General features: G+C 44.4%; 1 protein-coding gene across 1 annotated transcript; it reads right to left on the bottom strand.

The window, feature by feature from the left end:
• Positions 1-1623: 1623 nt before the first annotated feature.
• On the bottom strand, positions 1624-20783 carry APPBP2 (amyloid beta precursor protein binding protein 2). Its single transcript, XM_015646806.2, has 13 exons — positions 20615-20783; positions 11849-11937; positions 11002-11153; positions 10351-10474; positions 6355-6523; positions 5607-5696; positions 5115-5182; positions 4930-5035; positions 4512-4636; positions 4296-4381; positions 3756-3946; positions 3197-3362; positions 1624-3003 (listed from the first exon to the last, which is right to left on the bottom strand). The coding sequence occupies exons 1-13, from the start codon at positions 20753-20755 to the stop codon at positions 2750-2752; spliced, it is 1761 nt and encodes a 586-aa protein (XP_015502292.1). The 5' UTR covers positions 20756-20783; the 3' UTR covers positions 1624-2749.

The raw sequence follows: 20783 nt of genomic DNA, 5'->3' as shown, positions 1-20783 counted from the left end.
CTGTCTGTCCCGGGAGGCAGCAGAGCTGGCTGTCTGTCCCGGGAGGCAGCAGAGCTGGCCCTGGCAGCTGCAGCATCATCCCCCTGCACTCCAGCAGTGTCAGCGATCAGCCACAGCCACCCTGCTCCACAAGGAATCTGCAGGGACGCTGCAGGAGCAGCTCAGCCCCAGCAGGACTCCCTGCAGGCACAGGAGGAACACGCTGGAGCCTCAAGGGTCACCACGGCAGCCCCTGGCCAAGTCCTCTACCCACGGGATGGCCGGGGAGCTTTAGGACCCTCCTTCCTCCCAGCCCAGCTGACGCACGGAGCAGGCACCGCTGGAGGAAAGGACAAAGAGGAAGAGGCAGCAGAGCTGAGGCTGAAGCCACCGACAAACTGCAGGGGTGAGCTTGGTTATGGACGTGCGGCTCTCCCCAGGCTGCCCTGACCTGAAGGCAAACCACAACCAGGGACACAACCAGGGCTGGAACAAGAGCAGTGGGTCATGCAGGCCACTGCCTGCCGTCAGTCAAATAACGCTCCCCATCCCAAACACAACCTCGACATCTTTGGCATTCCTTAGCCAAAAGCTGGAGGCCCAAGACTGGGAGCACGGAGTGGAGGAATGATCTCCAGCCCATGTCAGTGTAAACCCACGTACTCAGCTGGGAGCTTTAACACTTCTGCAGTACAGAATCACTCAGGCTCTTTAGGACAGCTTTAAAACACCTTCCTGCCCAAGTTCTGACACTGTTACATACTTGGACTTTAAATAACTTTTAATAGGACTTAAGAACTCATAAGAACTCTATAACTTGTCAGTGCCATGGGCATTCAGGGAGAAGAAGGTTTTGCTTTGTGTAGCTGAATTTGTGTGTAGCTCCTACACAGTCATAAACAAAAACTGCTATAAATAAATCACATTTTAAATCCACACATAACTAAGTTGGATCTTCACTGAGCAGCTGTTGCAGACACACTGCAGTTAAGTCCTAATACCACAGGGGGTTTTATGCAAATACTTCTTTTCACCTCAGCGAAGATATTCTAAGTATGCAATCATTAATCTGCATTCACTAATTATGTCATTGCATTTTAAAGTTGATATTACTCAGCCTTTCCCCCCCTGCAACAAAACACTTGAAGGCACCAGAATATGAACTATTGGCCTGTAAAATTTCACTTCTCAGAAGAGCCATTAAGCTCCAAGTCATGTCCAAAATCTATTTCTTCCCTGAAGATCATCCAGCACCTTTCCCTGCCACAAACCCCACAAACCAAGGAGAAAGCAGACCCCAAACAGAACACACCCAGTCCCAGTGGCTGTGACTGGCCAAGGTACAAACCCTGAAAAGAAGGGGAGAGAACCCCCCAACCTGACAGAATCCACAGAATCCCAGATCCAGGGCACTGCTGGTGCCGCTGGCAGAGCTGAGGTAACAGCAGCGAGTCAGTTCTAGTTTGTGTTACACAGACTTTCAAATATTATCCAACATTAGGAAATGAACCCCAAAACAACACCCAAACCCACACAACCACACAGCCCCCAACAGAAGAAGAATTAAGACAAGCTAGTGAGAGAGGCATTCTCAGAGGGTCTGTACAGCTGAGCTCTGCTTTGTAAATTAACATAAGGAATCGGTTTCTGGTTGTACTCTTGTTTAATGTAGAAATGAAGCATCACAAAAAAAAAAGACCTGTTGTGCTTTTTGGCATTTTCCACTGACCCCTGTGAACTGTACAGTAAGTTGCGTTCTCCAGAAACAGAAAACAGAACTGGACTGGAATACAAAACTCTTCACTGGTATAAACAAGGTATGGCCACCATCAGCAGAGGAAGAGCCCATGGGAGAGGAAAGGAGGAGTGGCTGCAGCAGAGTGGAGCGTGTGGAGCTGTGGCACTGCCAGGAATCTCTGCAGAAGCTCACTGGGTACAGACAAACCATCAATTCACTTCCTAGCTCTGGATCTATCACACAGATATCATTTGCACTGATCAGACACCTAAATGAGAGAGTTCTACTGTCAAAGTGAATGCAGGGGCAGAAATATTAAATTAAAGCCACTGGTCCAAAACGGTTTCTAGCAGGCTGGTCCACTGTGGTGTCCTGGTCCTGCTCGGGGGGAGCACTGGTGGTGGCACCGAGGACACTGTGGTTGCTGGTCTATGGGATCTGTACTGGTCCAGTTCAGGGCATCCACAACAGCACAGGTGGCACTCAGCGAGAGGATGGTGCTCTCCAGAGTGGGTCTTTGCCACTTCTCTTGGTAAGGCAGCAGCCAAGGCCAGCACATCCTCCCTTTGCTGGCCATTTACCATGAGCTTTGCTACAGTGATACAGCAGCAAGACCTTTCTCCTACAGCTCCTCAGAGTACAGCTTTTGTTCTCTCTGTGAATCGGCAGAAAGCTCTCGATGAAACCTTCCATCCGTAATAAGAATGCAACTCTTTTGAACTCAAACAGTTTTATTTAATGTTTTCTTGCAGGCTTTCTGCAAAGTAGCTTCTTTTGAAAGAAGAGAGAAAGAAGGGGGTTTTTTTTTTTTGGGAATACCAAGTTAAAAATGTGAGCCGAACTAAACATGCCATACACATGCTGAGAGGAATTTAACACACATTCATCCGTATGGGCACTCTTCAGTAGACTGGACCAGTGTTTCAATGCAAATTCCAGCCCCCAGAGAACTACATGGTTTAGATTTCACAGTATGACTTTTCCCCCTGTAACCTGGGGGAAAAAACCTTAACTGGTTAATTGACCAAGTTCTTAGCTGCTCTGTCCATCGAGGTTCTGAGACATCAGAAAAGACTGGACCACTTCTTCTGTGGACTGGGGGCTGGTGCTGACGTCCTCCAGCGCATCCGTGACCGAGAACTGCCGGTCCCGCAACCGGTTCCAATTGGCCAAAATGTTGTGGTACTCAAACACCTTCTCATAATTGCCAATGGAATTGTACAGTTTAATGAGACCTCTGTAATCGTATTCAAGTCCACTGTATCCTTCACCAAAAAGCTTCTTTCCTAGAGAAACCCAAGAGAAAAATCAAATTGAGAGGTAAAATATGCACGGGCTGCATCTGAGTTCTCAGGTTATTTTTACGAACAAAGTTTTCCTATATTCTCCACTTATGTTCTAGCACAGAGCGTTGTCTAGAGACTAACAGCCAAGTTATTTTCTAAAAATGTTGAGCTTAAGTTTCCTGTAGTCACTTACCAATTGCTATGGATCTCAGATAAAGCTTTTCAGCATTTTCATACTGGTTCATGTCATAGTTGTAGAGGGAGGCGAGATGGCCCACGGAGAGGGCAACTTCATAATCCTCCTGCCCTAGGAGCTGCTCCTTGATCTGGATGGCCTTGATGTGCATTTCCTCTGCTTCCTGTCAGGGCCAGATTCACACAGGTCAGTCAGACACCACTCACCACCCCACAAAAAGGGGAAAGTTAGTTTAAAGAAACTTAGCTATGTAGCAGCTTAAACAATAGCATTTTGGAACAGGCAAAAAGTAACAAAGCCAAACATAAACCAAGTTCTCCAAATTCTTTAGTTAAGTGGATGGGCAGATTGCAGCACCAAGCTCTGTCACCCTGGGAGGGTATCATCCAGCTCCATGGATTATTTTTGTACAAAGCTTTTGGGGTGAATGGTAAAGCACAGGTTTTCTAAGCACAGAACTACCAACTGAACTTAGGGGTTGTGGACATTGAAACCCCTCATTTGTAGTGACAGATTCCAGCTGTCTTGCAGATTTTAGGTCAGGAGTAAATCTTACCTTGAACTTCCTCATGGACTGATACAGTCTGCCCAGGTTGCCGTAGTGTTTGGCTGTTTGCACGTTGAACTCCCCAAAGGCTTTTTTAGCCAACTGGAGCGAGGAGAGGTGCAGGTCATGAGCCTCCTGGAGCAGCCTCTGCTCTGTCTCCTTGTTGTGACAGTCTATGGCAATCTCTTCCAGGATAAGCGCTGGGGGCAGGAGACAACTGTTACAGAACTGTGCCCACCCCCAGCTCAGAGCCAGCGATCCCACAGGTCCTGGGGACACAGCCCACCCAGCCTTGTGCCTGTCACAGCTGCTGCCACTCTGCTGTGTCAAACTCCTAACACGTTTTTATATTCTGTCATTTCATCTCCCCACTCCAACTCATCTGGCTAAGTCTTAACAGCTGGGTGTTTTTGTATTTTTTTGTATTGCAGTTTTTTGTGAACACCAAGGACTACCAACACCTCCACTGAAAAAGACAACTTGAGCTACACTGCCTGGGAGGGACCAGGAAAAGCACATCCCAGTGATGCAAACAATGAAGGGAAATACCTTTAACTCTCTTTGAAGAGGCCAAGAGGAGATGGTCTTCTGGGAGAATATGAGTGATAATGCCAATAGCACGTTCAGCATGGAATCTGAGAGAGGTGAAATAAAAAATCCAGGGTACGTTTATGTACATCAGCAGTTGACTGACAAAAAATTAGAAATATTAATGTTTTTTTCTTCATTTACAGCACTAACTGTGCTGCTGTGTGTGGTACTCACAATGCATTGTCAAATTTCCCAGAGCTGTACTGGTGAACATATGAGGAATAAGCCAAGTCTTCATGAGCTGTAGCTACGTGGATGTTTTTACCTCCAAATACAGACTGCCGGATATCGAGCGCTGTCTGCAAGGGTCCCAAAAATACAATTTCATCAGTTAACACAGAAAAAAACCCCCAAATTCATCTCTCTGATCAATCTACTGGCTCTGAAATTCTCTACATATTTGAGACATTGATTACATAAAAGACACGAGTCAGAGGAAGACAAAGAAAGCAAAACCCCATAGCTGGCGGTGTTCAGGGCTTTTTTTTCAACATCACAATCGCAGTAATTAAATCAACTATTCTTTATCTCCATGAATTAACTGCAACATCTGAGAGATGAAAAACAAAGAGAAACAAGTCCTGCTGCCTACCTGATAGATGGCAACAGATTGGCAGATATTGTCTACGTTGAGCAAGTAAAATCCATAGTCTAGTAGCGTGTCAGAGTATTTGGGGTGCTTGGCTCCAAAATGCTCCCTGCACAAACACACTCCCATTACAAACTGAGGCAAGCTGAGTACAACTTTAGAAGGGTTTTTTCTGGAATGGCCCTTACCTGGCAAGGTACACGGCGTGCTTTATGAGCTGCTCAGCCTTCTTGAACTCCCGTTTCACCACACAGGCCTGGGCAGGGGAAGGGAAACAGGTGAGCAGCTCTGCCCCTCCAGACACTGCCACACTCACTGTTGTTTTAGATTTCAAAATATTCTTGTGGCTATTAAAGGACTTTTTGGTTATTTAAGAAAAGGAGCACAGCATTAATAAACTTCTTATTTTATCCTGCCTGACTGAAGGGACTGTGCTGTACCTAGTCCAGATCAAAGAGGGATCAGAACCCTTCCAGGGAAGGTGACAGGTTAACACTGTCACAATGGTCACTCGTGCAGCTCTAACTCAGCTTCAGAAAGACACAAACAGAAACAAACCCCCCCACCACTCTGAGACAAACACAAACAACAACCCTGAGGAGAATTCTGGAGGTAACAACCTCTCCTCAGCCATTCTTGACAGCAATTTAGTCAAAGCAGCAGAGAGATTTTAGATTCACCTTTGACGCTTGTCGTAGCACATCCACCACTACTTTTACAGGCAGCCCAACTGTGATCTCCTTCATGGCTTCTATGCACCACTTATAGGCCTGTGGGACAGAGGGGCACCAACACAATGGAGCTGGAACTTCACAACATTGTCACACTTAGAAAAAATACTACCTGCAGCTGAAAAGCTGGTCATTTACATTCCAAAATTTAAAATATACAGTTTGATTGCCTACGTATAATGAATTGTCCAGTTATGTCTTAAAAGACAAACTTAACCACTTTTAAGGTTAATAGTATGTATTTTATATTAATCTAAGGTTTATAATATTACAATGACTTTTACAGACAGAACAGGGTATTCTATAATCTTTAAGCAATCTTCACAATTCCCATTGTGCAAGACAACACCCTGCCAGTGAACTTAGGGGTTAAAGGAAAACCAGTTTATGGGGTAGTTCCACTTCAGACCGTTTTACAAACCAGGTGCAAAGACTGTGTTCTGCTATTCATTTTCAATTATTAAAACAAGTTTTTATAATATTTCATTTACAGGTGACCAACACATACAGGCAAGGTAACATGTTGGTCCAAGTGCTGTGAAGAGCTCATTGACTAACGGGGAAGGACAGACAGGAACAACAGCAGATACAGGAATTATGGCTCTGGCAGTGGCACACAGGTCCCAGGGAGATCAGAACCAGGACTAACAAGGCACATCCAGGAGGTGCCAGTGCCAGAGAGCCCCCATGGCCTCACCTCATCGTAGTGGCTCTTGGCGAAGAGCAGGGCGCAGAGCTCGCCGTACAGCGCCGCCTTGTTGGCCTGCTGCCCGTGCTTGGCCAGCTTGTCCATGTAGGACTGTGCCAGCTTGAACGTCTCCTCGCCCAGGTGGTACTTGCAGTTCCCGTTCCGGACGTGCAGCAACCTTGGGGGATGCAGAGAGAGCTGCTGAGGGAGCTGCAGGAACCTCTGCATGCAGCAGCACCAGGGGTGGAGCCCTGCCAGCCCAGCCCTGGGGTCGGTCACACACCACAGCTGGGCACAGGGCAGGAATTTCTCCTGCTGGAGATGGCACAGGATTTTACCTATTGATACAGTTTTGCACTGAACCACTCTGCTGTGTGCCTTTGTGTGGCTTTTTCTGTAAAACCCATTCTTCCCAATATTGATGTGATTCCATTCCCCAAAGCCCTGCCCTACAAAGTCTGAAATCCCTTCCACCTCGTTCCCAAAGGGTGCCACCTCCAACAGCCATGCTAAGTCCAACACAGCTCATTTTCCTACATCCCTAGGCTTTTCTCCTAAACCCTGAGTAGCTCCAAGTGGGAATTTTTGTGCTTTGGGGCTTGGGGGAGGTCTTCACATAGCATTCAGTGACATCCATTCCACATGAGATTCAGCTCCCCAAGGAGAGACCATTTTATTGACCACAACAACTCAAACACCTCCTGCTCTTCCCTCTCCTATCCTGAAGGATCAACACCCAAATACAGCCAGTAACACCCAGCACTGGTGAAAGCTACTCCTTTTTCTGCAAAGAAGTAAAAGTTCCAGCTTGTGGCACTTATTATAAAGAAAAGAATATGTGCATGAGCACAGGATGATGCTCAGTGGCTTTAACAAGGTGCATTTGGAATGGGTGTGTTGATATTCCAAGCCCCAAGGGCAGAGCTGGATTCCCAGCCAGGGCAGACAGGGAATTTTGGTGAATTAACCTCCACTGTCCCTATGGAAATGTGTCATTAGACAGTGAGTAACAGACTCAAAACACCAGGCAAGGCTGGGGAAATCAGGGCAGCACAGCACAGGGAGAGAACTGCACAGAGGGAAGGGAAGCAAATTGTGCTGCATTGCAAAGAGGCTCAAACTCTGACTACGTGGGTTAATGTATAGGAACAGCATTTTAGTCCTGATATGCATTAGGATAAAACTTCCAATCATTTGTTAAAGGGGAAGGAATAAACAGTGAAGTCTTCTGCTCAGTTTCTTTTCTAAACCTGTTTCCACTTGCTCCAAGTGGAGACTTGGGCTACTGCAGCCATTCCCCCAGTAATACAGCTCAGTTCAACCTAAAAACTCAGCCTGTCCAACACTGGTCCCTCTGTTTCCCACCCAAATGCATCACCAAACTCAAACAGTAATGAAGGGAAAGAGCACTCAAACACTAAAGAAAGGAAATAAAGTCCCCATTTTCCTAAGCAGGGCATGAAGGCCGAGCACATGACAGATGTGTATTTGCTGCACAAAGAGAACATCAAAAGCAAAGCCCTTCAAAACTCTGCAAAATCCACACAAACTCCAGCTCTCCAGTGGGAAACAGCACGGTGGCTCAACAACAGACAGCAAAAAGCAACACCCACATTTTTCCTTAAATAAAGCCTCAGAACCAAACATGATGTACAAGTGCATTGTGTGCCTGGTCACAGGAACATTCCAGCAACAAGAGGCAGGAATTATAAAGAAACGAGAGAATAATTAAGAAAACAGTTTTCCTAAAGAGAAAAAAAATCATTTTGCCAACACCATTCAGTTGGGAGCTGCTCTGCAACATCAAAACCAAGGAACCCAAATCCCATGTAATGGAATAAGCCAGTGGGGATAGCACTGCAATTTAGATAAGCTCCTGGGAAAGATCATATCCAGTGCCTGGATGCTTCAGTGATAGTGTCTAGAAACAAAGAAATCTCTCCCAAAACCAAGCTAAGCCTAAGCCAATCCTCTAGGATAAGCAGAGTTTATGTGATCCAGTTCTGAGTAACAAAAAATCCTTTATTAATCCAAAGGAATCTTAGGAGATAAAGCCAAGAGGAAGAGAAAAGGCCTCAGGACGTTTATGCTAATGGCTCTGAACCTCCTTTGATGTCTGCAATAACAGCTTTTGGGGACTAACCTCCCCCAACAAACTCAGTCTCTCAGAGCCAACACAGCAGCTTAGGAAGTCTAAAACCACCGGAAGAAAACAACCCAAGAATCAGCCAAATATGCAACAATGAAGTGGGAGAGCATGTATTTGTGTTATGCATTTGTACCTTATTGCTTAACACAGAATGAGAGAAGGCAAACCAAAAGGAGCACCACACTCTCAGGAAAGCAGGGTACAAGCTCAGAAAAACCTCACACCTTCCCAGCTTCTCTACAGAATTTACTAATGCCAGGACAAGGAAACACTAAGCCGTGCTTAGGCAACACAAAACTTCACGCATTTTTAAACTGTGTTCTATTAAAAATGCAATGTATTAAAATTCTACTCCCAGAGATTTGACTTGTCAGCTTTAGAGCAAGAGCTGGCACTTTAAAAAAGTGTCATACTTCCAAGATGCTGGAAGTCTGGGAGATGTCAGAACATTCCCACTCCCCCTGCTGCCCAGAGGGGGGATGTCCCAGCAGGCCAGCAGAGTTCCCTAGGGAACAATGGATGTCTCTACCAAACAGAGCCAACACCCCAGGTCACAAGGGCTCATTCTAACACAGGATGCTTTCTTCTAGCACAGAATGAAAATCTCCTTTCCACACTACTGTCCAGCAGAGACACTTTCCTTTTTTCCCTCCCTTTCTTTCCCTTCTTTTCATTTCTATTTGGAGAAGGTGACAGAGTTATTTTTAAGCAACTTCTCCAGCTTGCCAAAGAGCCTGATACAACGAGAAAACTTTTTTTAGATTAATTAGAAGGCAAAGGACCAAGCAGTAACTGTGGCTCTATATCCATCACTCCCCAGTTCTAGGAAGCTGGATACGTGTGCCCAGGCTCCTGGCATCATTTCTGGAATGCCAGCCAGCAGAACCAGGCAGAGCAGCGTTGCCATGGCCCTGGGGCTGGCACAGGACAGCAGCAGCTCTTGGCAAAGCCTCTTTACTCTTTGTGTCTGCCCAACCATAAACAAGATGCTGGGCTTTTTTTGGAGCAGCTTTCCAAACAAGTTTTGCTCTAGATTCAGATAAATACAGCACATGCTTTGTTCTTTGTTACAGCAGCTAAAAAACCCAAAAACCCTACTTTAACTCTGCCCAGCAGCCTCCAGGTGCCCATGGGCACATCTGGAGTGTGCAAAACCAGGTTGCTCACGGTGAGAGCAACAAAACCCAGCCAGCTCCTGCTTGCAGTTCATCACACTTTGACACACAGGGGGAAAAGCAACAGAGGCCTCTGTCAGTGAAATGTGAACCTCCACAGGCCCTGAGGAACAAGGCAGCTTCAAAACTCTAACAGCAAAAAAAAAAACAAACCCAAAAAACCTTTTCTAAATGTTTTCAGCTGTGGCTGGAGGTGCCCACAAAAACTGGATATCCAGATCTTTATTGAGGCCCAGAGCTAAGCACTCAGCATGGAGCAAGAGAACTCACTGCGTATGGAATCAGCAAAGGTAAGTTTTGCCTTTGTTTCTGCTCAACTGTATCTATATTGTTTGGATTTGGATTTGGCAAATTCTCTTTGTAGTAAATAGAATTTCAGCAAAGTCCAACACAGAACATTCCTTCATGTGCAAAAATCCTTAGGAAAACAAGAACTGCTGGACCACTCATTATCCAGCAGTGTTACCCATGAGAGATTACACAGGACAGCAAAACACTGGGTTTTTTAATCCATTGTACTGTGCTGCCAACTTAGAAGCTGAAAATCCAGGGATTAGTGTAAAACAAGCACCTCCTGATCTTCAACTCTAGCCAGGAAAGTGTTTTGGTGCAGCAGAACACTGCAGGAGCATCTGGAGCTGGATGGCTCCAAGGTTCCCTGGGAATTCAAGGTGAGCTCACCTCACACAACACTCCACAGCACGGAACCAGTGAAGAATTTCATCGTGGAGGGTGCACAGCTGAAGGCAGGAAAGGAAAACCTTCTCAGCATCACTGTACCAGCCTGCATCTGACAGGAACCCCCCTGCAAAAATCAGCAACAAACAGCAATTTGAAGAGCAAAACACATTTTCAAGATAAAAAGGGTTTGCTCAGGTCTTACAAGATGATCACTTCTTTCATAGACCTGCTTCTACAGACAGAAATCCTGTCAAGGTCAAACCCTCCTGACCTGGAAAGGATGAAATGTAAGAGGAGAATTCTACACCTGAAGGAAATAATACTTCGGTTTATGATTTTTTTTTGGTATTACAGAGTTTTCCTACAGATTTCTGTCAAAAAACCCCAACAACTTAAGTACATTAAAGTCATGCAAATTCCTCATTGCATCTGCAAACCAATTTTAAATCTGAACTGTTTGAACTAAAATGTCTACACATTCTTAGATATTAAAATCCAATATATTTCTTTTAAGAGACCAAGTAGCTTTCAAAGAATTCCATTCCATAACACAGTTCTTTAAAAGGCCTATCTTTAATGGGAAAAAAATTCATGTTAGATTAACTGAAGCTTGCAAGAGAAGAAAGCCAAGAGCCCATGAGCAGCAATTACCTAAAACAAAGCCAATCTGGATTGCTTTTTCTTTCACAGCAGCATCTGACTCTGCAATGTAGGAGCACCGTCTGCTGAAGGAATAGGCCAGGACAGAAGCAACCTTGACTCCATGGTCCATCAGAGCCTGGAAACAGTGATGGAGCAGATGTCTGCAACAAAGAGAAGCAGAGCTTGGTTACACACGAAGGTCTGAAAGCAGTCAGTTGGCTCTCATGAATTCGAAGGACAGAAATTAAGCCCAAAGCAGATGAGTACAAGCCCTGCTGTGAGGCTGCAGCTGATGGATGCCAGGTGTTGGGCGATCCAACGCAACGCAAGGGCACACAGCGTTCTTTACAGGGACACCCTCTGCTGGAAGCCAAGCACAAGCTGCCCACACAGGATTCAAACTGGGAGACAGCGTTTCCAGCACAAACTCGCCAGGGAGGAGGCCCCAAATCCCCCCTCCCTCCCCCAGCACCCGCGGACAAACGAGCAGGGAATGGCTCCATTAACATCACACACGCGATGGGCGGGACCGGTGACTGAAGACTCAAAGAATTACAAAGAGGTTACAAAGAATCTGCTCTAAAACAGTCAAGTACTGTAACACCACAAACCGGAATATTTAATGACAGGAAAACTCTTCAAACTGGGGCAATCCTCTCAGCTTCCCTCAGGAATTGCTAAATCAGCAGGAAATGGGTGCTGTGACTGTCACTCGCAGGGACTCACTCTGGTGTTGAGTAACCAGGGGGGGTTTGCATCGTTTGTTTTCTTTGTTTGTGCCTTTTCTTAAACATCTCTTCCTAGATGGAGAGCTTATGAGTCGAAATGAGAATTATTGATCTATTTGGATACTCACCTTTTATCTAAAGCTCGTAGCACCTTTGCAAAAACTTCTAGTTCACAAAATTCACTACCCAGCTGGCACAAGCGGCCCTGTTGGTAAAGCTGAAAAAAACAGGTAAATTAATCTTAAAATTCAAGATTGAGCTTTTCTGGGAAATTCAGCTTACTAGCAAAGATAACTTATGATGAAATCTAGATTTTTAAAGCATTGAAATTCATCAGGCTAAAAAGTCAGTTCCCGTATCAGAAGATTTCAGCTCAGGAGCACAATTTCAGTGTTAAAAACCGAGCTATGAGAGATCCATAGGTGATTTCAAGGTTTGTTTTTTTTTAATCAATTGATGTATTTTCAGGTGTTTGTACCCTCCTGCAACACCAAAAAAAACACCACATGTAAGCTACAAACCCAAGGCAAAACCAAGAAACAAAGTCAGCAAAAAATACAACTGACAGTTTTGATACCAAATGCTTTCAAAACATGTTTAAATAACACAAAATCTAGGATGCAGCAATGCAAATATATCAGATATACATAAACCCACGAGTTTATTACAAATAAACCACAAGGGGTCACTCACCAATACCAGCACTACAGACAGGGACCAGCCCTGTCCTCACTGACACCTGAGCTTCCACAGGTGATTCCTCACCAGTAAATGGGAAAACTGGAGTCTGATCATGCATTTAATAAAAGCACTGGCTTGTTTTATGCCCACAGTGATTTGTGCCCACAGACAAGCAAATTCATCAGCTGAGTTACTCACAACAAACCACAGACAGGTGTCCATGCAGTGCACTGTTAAGTTCTGCCACATCAGGCTATAAATGCTATGGGTTTATACAGGTACAAAGGGACTGTGCAAATTAATGTCAGAGAAATCCATTGTGAACTATTAATTCCCATTATCTAAAAGGCCCTGACCCACAGATGAGCCCAGGTGGGAATGTGACCTAAGGAAGCACCACTCCACACCTGCCACAGGCACCATCAGTGCTTACATGAAAACATTAATATTCCTCCCAGTTTTAATAATGCCTTAAAATGCTTCCAGTGATAAGCATCTGGTGCCTGCTTCACCTTTTTCTCCACGAACACTGGGAGCTGATGGATTAATATTCCAAACACAGCACATGAGAACATCTCCAGCCAGAAATTTAGTTCTAGTCAACTCTTCTTATAAAAGCACAGAACACTGGCTCTAGAGCACAGCGAATTTGTTATTTTAACAACACAACCTACAAAGAAACTTCAAAAATACTTTGACCTAATAATGTCAATTGCCAGAAATGAATATTTTCCTTTTCGTTATCTATTTTGCTGGGGGAACATAAAAAGAAAAAAAAAGGAAGCCTTTTAAAAACCAGAGCAAGTTTGCATGCAAAGTTACTGCTCAGATAAAGCAGCGTGTCCCTGCACTTCAAAGGGATCACAGCTCCTGCTGGAGCTGGATTCTCTCTGGCACTGAAGGAACAGCCAGTCTGCTGTATTTAAAAGCTACAGTCATGGTTAAATGTTCTCATTCCTTCAGCACAGCTGTCTCATAGCAAATGTTCTATAAAACCTAAAACGTATTTTCTGCAGGAAAAAAAAAAAAAAAAAAGCTGTTTAAATTGCCTGGTATTCCATGGCCAAAGTGAAGGTGGGCATCCCATCAATAACTGAGGAGATCATTTCTGAAGGAAGCTTAGACACATCCCCAAAGCACTGCAGCAGGAATTAAGGCAACCAAAAATATTATCACGTTTCACAATTCACAGTATCACTCCCTCCTATCACCTTGCAGTACTAACCCAAAATCCCAGAGATTCCTGCTTTATCAAAAATTAACCGTAGTAAGACTTAAAAATTTATGTATTTATGAGGTTACATAAACACTTCTTGCAAGGAGAGAATCCCTCTTACACAAGATTCTGAAACTGCCAAGGAGTAAATGGCCTGGTGGGGTGGGAAGGAGGGGGAAGCTCCCACAGGACCCTCGGTTTTGGAACATCAGTAATTTTGGGCACATGTCAACTTTGGCTCAGGCCCCAAAGTCTAAGATGCAATTTTTCACTGCTCTAACTTGAAATACAACATCTTTGGGACTTTTACTATCCCTGTAACCCCTTCCCTCAACACACTGGCAAACATTTTGAGGAATTAACTCAGCTGGAAGCCTCTTGGAATTGTTGTGGCTGTTACAGCAATATTTTCAAACGAAATTTGACATGGAAATAGTGAGTATACGTCAAACTGTGAAGTAATTCCAAGAGATCCAGTAACACTCATTGAGAAGCAGTTGGGAGGACTGAAGAAATGATTCTCTTGTTAAAGTTCCAGAGAGACAATTCCTGACCACAGCCTTGCTACATAACATGAAAACAAAACAAAACAGTGGTTCAAGAAAAACATGCCCTGACATGAACACAGAGCTCTGGACTTCTAAAGAACTATTCTGAAGAGAGAAATGTCTTTTAGACAACAGCTTAACCTACTTGGAACCTACCAGGGATTTCTTTTTCTTTAACCATGGAAAAATGACTCAAAGCCTGCAAGATGACTCCCCACTCCATCAGCTCACACATGACTTCTGGCACTGGGGACAGGTATAAATGTAATATTCAGGTGGATTTTTACACACATGCCCAATCCAGCTGCTGTGCCACCACAACCCTTCTCAGGCTCTAAGGCTGAATGTTGAATTGCATGTCCAGGTGGGTGTGTTACAAAAGCTGCACATTGTGGTGTGGTGTCCCCAATTAAGCATATTAATGACATTAATTAACTTGGAGCTTTACTATTATATCGTAATTCTATTAAAGCTCTTGTTTTTCTCTCTCTGGGTAGATTAAGCTAAAAAACCCCAAACAACCAAGCTTTCTCTAAACATAATAAAAAATATTTTTTAAAATCATTTTTTAAAGCAGATGGGGGTTGATTCCAGCCAGCTGTACAAGGATCCTCTAGAAGAGGAACTGAAGAAGACGCAATTTGAAAAATATGCTCCTGTTGCTCCAGTTTGGAAAAGGATTGAAAAACATGGATATTTCAGTAAGAATTACAGAGGAAATCCAAGAAGCTCCCCAGCATATTTTGTAATGCCTAATAATGTAATATGGAGTATCAGGCCAGACTGGGGAAGAACAGTGTATTCACAGACAACAAAATTTGGGAAAAAAGGTTGGGCTGAAATCACTACCTTCCTTTTCCAATCAACAAGGAAAGAACAAGTTTTCCTCAGTCAACAGTTCACTGAATCAATCTGTTGGCAAATGATTCGTCACTGAAAATAACCAGTTTGAAATTTAGGTACATTCCATGCTTTTAATTTCAAAATTACCTACAGACCCTCTGGACAAATGCTGCTTCTACAGGTATTGTTCAAGGTATAAAAAAAAAAGGAAAATTCCAGCTCTCCTTGGAAAGCACAATGCCAGCTACCAGGCTGATCTGTATAAACCTCAATCAAATAAATAACCAAGAAAAAAACCAATGTTACTAAACTAGCATGAATTCAGAGACAATTTTTAGAGCCCAGTTTTTTTGCATACCCCAAATGTTCCCACCTGCTCTGCTCCCTGGGCCAGAGCACCAGAGTTTGTGTTCCAGAGTCCAGCACAAGGGATACAAAGTCTGAGCCCCACAGCCAAAAACGTGTGAGTCTCCTCAGGAACTGGGAAAACCCAGCCTGCTTGGAGCTCAATCAGCTCAGAGGAAATGAAGTGGAAATAGGAATTATTGTTCAGCAGGAGCTCAACATCTCTGTTCATGATGTGACCTCATTATCTCAATTATGATGAGTTCTGGTGTCTCAGACTCAACAAGGATACTGAAAAGGTAGGGAAGTTGGAAGATATCAGGGTGAGAAAACATAACCCATAGTTAGAGCTTAAAGAAAAAAAACCAAAAAACAGTCCGAGTAGTACAAGTTAGAAGACAAGAAGTTTCAAACCAGTAAAGACATAAGAAGGAAAGACAGTTCAGTTCACATCTAAATTTAGACTGCAGAAATAAGGCATGTGTTAATAATAATAACTGGCAAAAACTCATGAGGTAATGATTCTCCTTCTCTGTGAGGCTTTAATTTGCAGAGGTGCTAGAAGGATCTGATTGAAGCACAGCAGCATTCTGGGCACACTCTGCTCCTGCCAGGCGACAGAGAGGTTGTGTTTTACACATGTGTGAAATCATCACTGCTTCCCCCAACCTTTCATTTCTAACCCCCAAACATTGCACAACAAGGGGAGCTCAGTCAGCTCACCTGGGGGTCACAGCAGAAGCCCCTCAGAAAGCTCAGGGATGCTCTGGCTCCCTCACTCTCTGTGCTGGTGACCTTGGTTGCGTTTCCCTGGGCAGGCAGGGAAGCTCAGAACTGAAGCAGCAGCAGAGCCACACTTCATTTCAGAGGGAGTTCATCCTTCTCACTCTCATCAAATCCCCTGGAGACCGAAGCCTTGGGACAAGCTTGTTTTATTCTAATGGACAGAAATTATGCTTATAATGATTCTCCATCAGTAAACTCAACCTCTGCTGCAATGCAGAGAACAAACGTTCTGCTGCTTGTTGTTAACAGTCAGCAAATTCCTGTTTGTTCATTTTCTTTGGTTCAAAGAATACCTAAACGTGACAGAAATCAAGTTAATGTCATCTCCAACTGCTCCTGTGGTTAATGATCTCACCAGAAGATGTTCCAAGAACAAATTATTTTCAAGAAAAATCAATTGAAAGCAAAGAGAAACACACAATCCAGAAAAGACACTCTAAAAGGAAAATTAACATGGCACAAAACTCCTTGTTAACCAATACAAGTCCAAGACGATACTGGCACTGTGTAACTGCAAGGAATACCTGGGACAGAGAACTAAAGCAGAAAAGCACCTTGAGAGCCAAAGTCATGAGATAATTATGCAAAATACAGTATAAAGCAGAGGCGCAAGGGGAAAGAACTGAAAACTGTACAAGACACTAACTAGAGCGTTCAAAACCTGACTTCTGCCTTCTTCAACAAACTTGATTCTTTACAGGAACCTCCCAAAACATAATCCCCACCCCAACAAACTACAGAATATACTAAGTTCATTTTCTCAGGGTTTATTTTGGTTGGTTTGTTCTGTTTTGGGTTTGTTTGTTGAGGTTTTTTTTTTTGATTTGCCATTTATTCCAGCTGTCACTACTTTTTAATATACAATTTTGGCATTTTGTTCATATGCTGAATCTCAGTTATATGAGATCCAGCATATTTCTTTCTTTGGCTTCTAAAACCTACACACCCTCTCTCTCATCCTCCCCCCAAAAAAAAACAAGCAAGAGAACCTAACTAGTTTAACTAGGAAAAAACCCAACCAGGATATACACAAACCTGGCAAACACCCAAAGGAAACAAAGGATGATATGGGTGCACATTTTTATTTTTTCCCCCCAGAGGCAGGTGTTACTTGTAACAATACTAGTTATTGAGCTCCTCAAAATACAGCTGTGATTAATAAGACATTTAAATATTTTGTACCTCAAATGAAGGCTTGGAAATTTCCAGGATATCCTCACAAGCATCCTGCTCTGCCTCTTATTTTTCTAATGGTTGCAAGGAAAAGTCAAACAGTGCTTGAAAAAAGAGATATGCAGTGATACCCTGCTGAAGCAGAGCAGGTTTGTTGTTTTACCACAATCATGATTATTTGATAGTGCCTTGTTTTGAGCTTTAGTCACTGTTTGAGAATGCTCCAGAAAGATAAATATGCTCAGTATGAGGAACCTGCCTGTTCCTTGCCTTCACCTTGCAGCAGAACCCACTCCTTCTCAAAGCCACAAGAACATCCTCTGCAGCTATCCCAGACCCAATCCCCACTCAGGTTTGTAAGGCATGTCCCAGAAGTTAACAATTCTGGAAGATGTAGTGGTAAAAAAAAAGTGGATTTGTTAAGAAGTGGGAAATAAAGACAGTAAGTTATGACAATAGAGCCAGACACTGGATTAGAGGGTTCCCTGAGGGAACACCAAGACACTGCTGGCATTTTTCTTCCTTTTTAAATAACAGCACATTGACTGCTGCTGTATCTCACCTCCAGCTTCTGAATCAACCTGGACACGCTGGTAAACCCGGGCAAGCCTGGCAAGCATTGAGTGATCATACCAATAAATGTGATAGAAACATTCTTGTATGGCCACAGACAGTTAACCTCCGTAGAGCAAAATAATATCTCACTGGTACCACCTTTATTTTTTGCAAAAATCAGTGGTAGTTTCTCAAGTACCACAAACCATGACTAATACCTAAATAAAAATTATTACTTACAAGTCATACGTGTAAGATTTGAACAGTTTCTTATTTCTTTTAATCATCGCAGAATGAAAGTAATACAGGATACTAACAAATTGACACGCTCCAATACAGCAGCAACAAACACCATGTAGTCAAACATTTAGAGGTCTTCTAGTCTGTCTTACTCCAAAGACTGTTAATAGCTTTGGAAATTCTACTTCAGCTTTAAGGAACTCAATAGTCAGGACATAGGGAATATGGCTCACCGGGAACTGGGATTTAATATCCACCTAATATTCAAAATAACTACCCAGAACTAAAACAGCAAAACAAGCACCACACACCGTGAGAGGGATGCTGTCCCCAGCCTAATCTCATTCAGCTACCCCTGAATGACACTTTTGATGCTGTTGTCATCCAGAGACTCAAGAACCAGTTACCAGGTGTTCTATAGGTGCACAGAGAATCACAGGATGGTTTGGGAGGGAAGGGACCTTGAAGTAGTTCCAAACCCTGCCAAGGGCAGGGATGCCATTCTCTAAACCAGGTCACTCCAGGCCCCATCCAAGCTGGTTGTCCTACACAGAAAAGATGACACCGAGGACACAGAAGGCCATCCTGCTCTTACAGCTGCAGAACACCCACTGCAGGCATGGCCCAGTTTGGTTTATTCTGAATGAGGACGTCCTGTGGATGAGGGCTGGTAAGAAGAATATTGGTACACCTTACACAGTTCAAAAACTCCAGTTATGAAACACAGAAATTACAGGAAAAGTGAGGAGGAATGGCTTCAAACTGACAGAGAACAGATTTAGACTAGAGATTAGAAAAAAAATATCCAAGGTGGGTGAGGCTGTGGCACAGGTTTCCCAGAGATGCTGTGGCTGTCCCATCCCTGGAAGTGTCCAAGGTCAGGCTGGACAGGCTTGGAGCAGCCTGCGTGTCCAGTGGGAGGTGTCCCTACCCATGGCAGGGGTGGAATGAGATTTTCTTTAAGGTCCCTTCCAACCCAAACAAGTGATTCCTTGTAACCACTGCCGTTAACAAATTAACCACTGTCCATACAACACAAGCACTGTCTTGGGGATAGGCACTTATCACCTTTATTGTCATCTGCCCAGCGAGATGATGAACCCATGTACACAGGCTGAAGAAATGCACTAGAGAGTCTCCTTAGAAATCAGATGTGCTCCTGGATCTTCTTCAGCATGGAACAACTCCATGTGAGCCTGATTCAAAGCAACCACTCAAAAGTGCTAATAAAAGCATAAAAAGTCAGTGATCCATTAAGCTCACCTACAGATGAGTTTTTAAACAGCTGGGAATAACACACCCTTGAATATTTCTATCATCAGAAGGAGGTTTTGTTTCATGTTTTTAAAAGCCACAGAGCACCATCCTCTCACCTGAATGAACAAGAGAACAGGCAATGCCAAGGAAATTTGTCAATGGCCATACTTATTAACAATTGAAGGCAACCTCCAAAATATTCTTCCACATTGTGATTTTCGTATCTTTAGTCTTTAGCTGATGTGTCAATCACATCATTATCTGTGAGCATGCTCATATGTCATAAAAATGGGTTTCCATCCTTCTCAGCACCTAAGGCAGACATGAAATAATCAGGGCACAGAAAATGTACATGCCTGTTCCAATGCTAGAGAAGCAATTTCCCTGTCTCCAGCAAATAAACTGCCCTCCGTGCATAGGATGGGTCATCACTGCCGGTTCATAAAAATTAGTCTAAAGTTTAAAAATTACTAAATGTTTAGAAATTTGCTGGCAGAAGAAAGGAAGGTTATTCCTCATCTTAGTTTTTTGGGGGTTTTTACAGATATTGTTTCCCTCCTGATGAATGCTCATTTCCAGCTGTTCCTGCACATGAATGAAATGCCTGGTTAGTGGACAATAAGAAATTAATGGACCATCTCAGTGCACCTTTTCTGTATATTCCAGGGGCAGCTGAACGAGGGAACAGCCCTTTCACCAAGGAATAATTTAATGCTAATAAAGCAGAGCATTAAACAACTATCAGTTCTTTCCATCTGGTTCCTACCAGATCATTTATACTAGACCACGGCAAACTGCTCCCTCAACCACTGACATCACCATATCCAATACATTATTACAAAAAAAAAAAAAAAAGGGGGAAAGGAAAAAACGTATTCCAGCAGAGCCAGCTTGGTCTCATCCTGGCCGCACGGCTCCCCAGTGGCAAGAGACACCTTTCCCCCACGACCCCAAGGCCAGGCCCCGTCTCCGCGTCACCTCCCGAGGGCTCCCAGCCCCTCACCGCGGCCTCGGGGCGGCTCCCGGGGGCAGCCACAAGGCCCCGGCATGGCCCAAGCCCGGAGCCGCCTCTCCTCCGGCCCCACAAGCCCTGAGCCCCCGGCCCGTCCTTCGGGCCGTGCCCCGCACCGGCGCGACCCCGCAGCCCCTCAGCCCCGGCCAGGCCGGGCCCGAGCCGCCCCCCGGGGCCGCTTCTCCTTCCACGTTCCGCAGGCCCGGCAGGGCCCGGCCCCGCTCGGCCACCGCCGTACCTTGTAGTACACGTCGAACTGGATGTTCTCGGGCAGCGAGCGGATGTCGCGGCGCCGCGCCCGCCCGTAGCTGTCCACGACGGCCGAGATGGCCGTGTTGTAGAGCGTCTCGGGCACCCACTCCAGCTCCACCGCCGCCATCTTGGCTGTGCGGAGCCGCCTTCCCCTC

Source organism: Parus major, chromosome 19, assembly GCF_001522545.3.
Source record: "Parus major isolate Abel chromosome 19, Parus_major1.1, whole genome shotgun sequence".
Classification (NCBI taxonomy): Eukaryota; Metazoa; Chordata; class Aves; order Passeriformes; family Paridae; genus Parus; species Parus major.
Note: the sequence above shows the minus strand (reverse complement) of the source record. Positions and strands in the feature narration are given on the sequence as shown.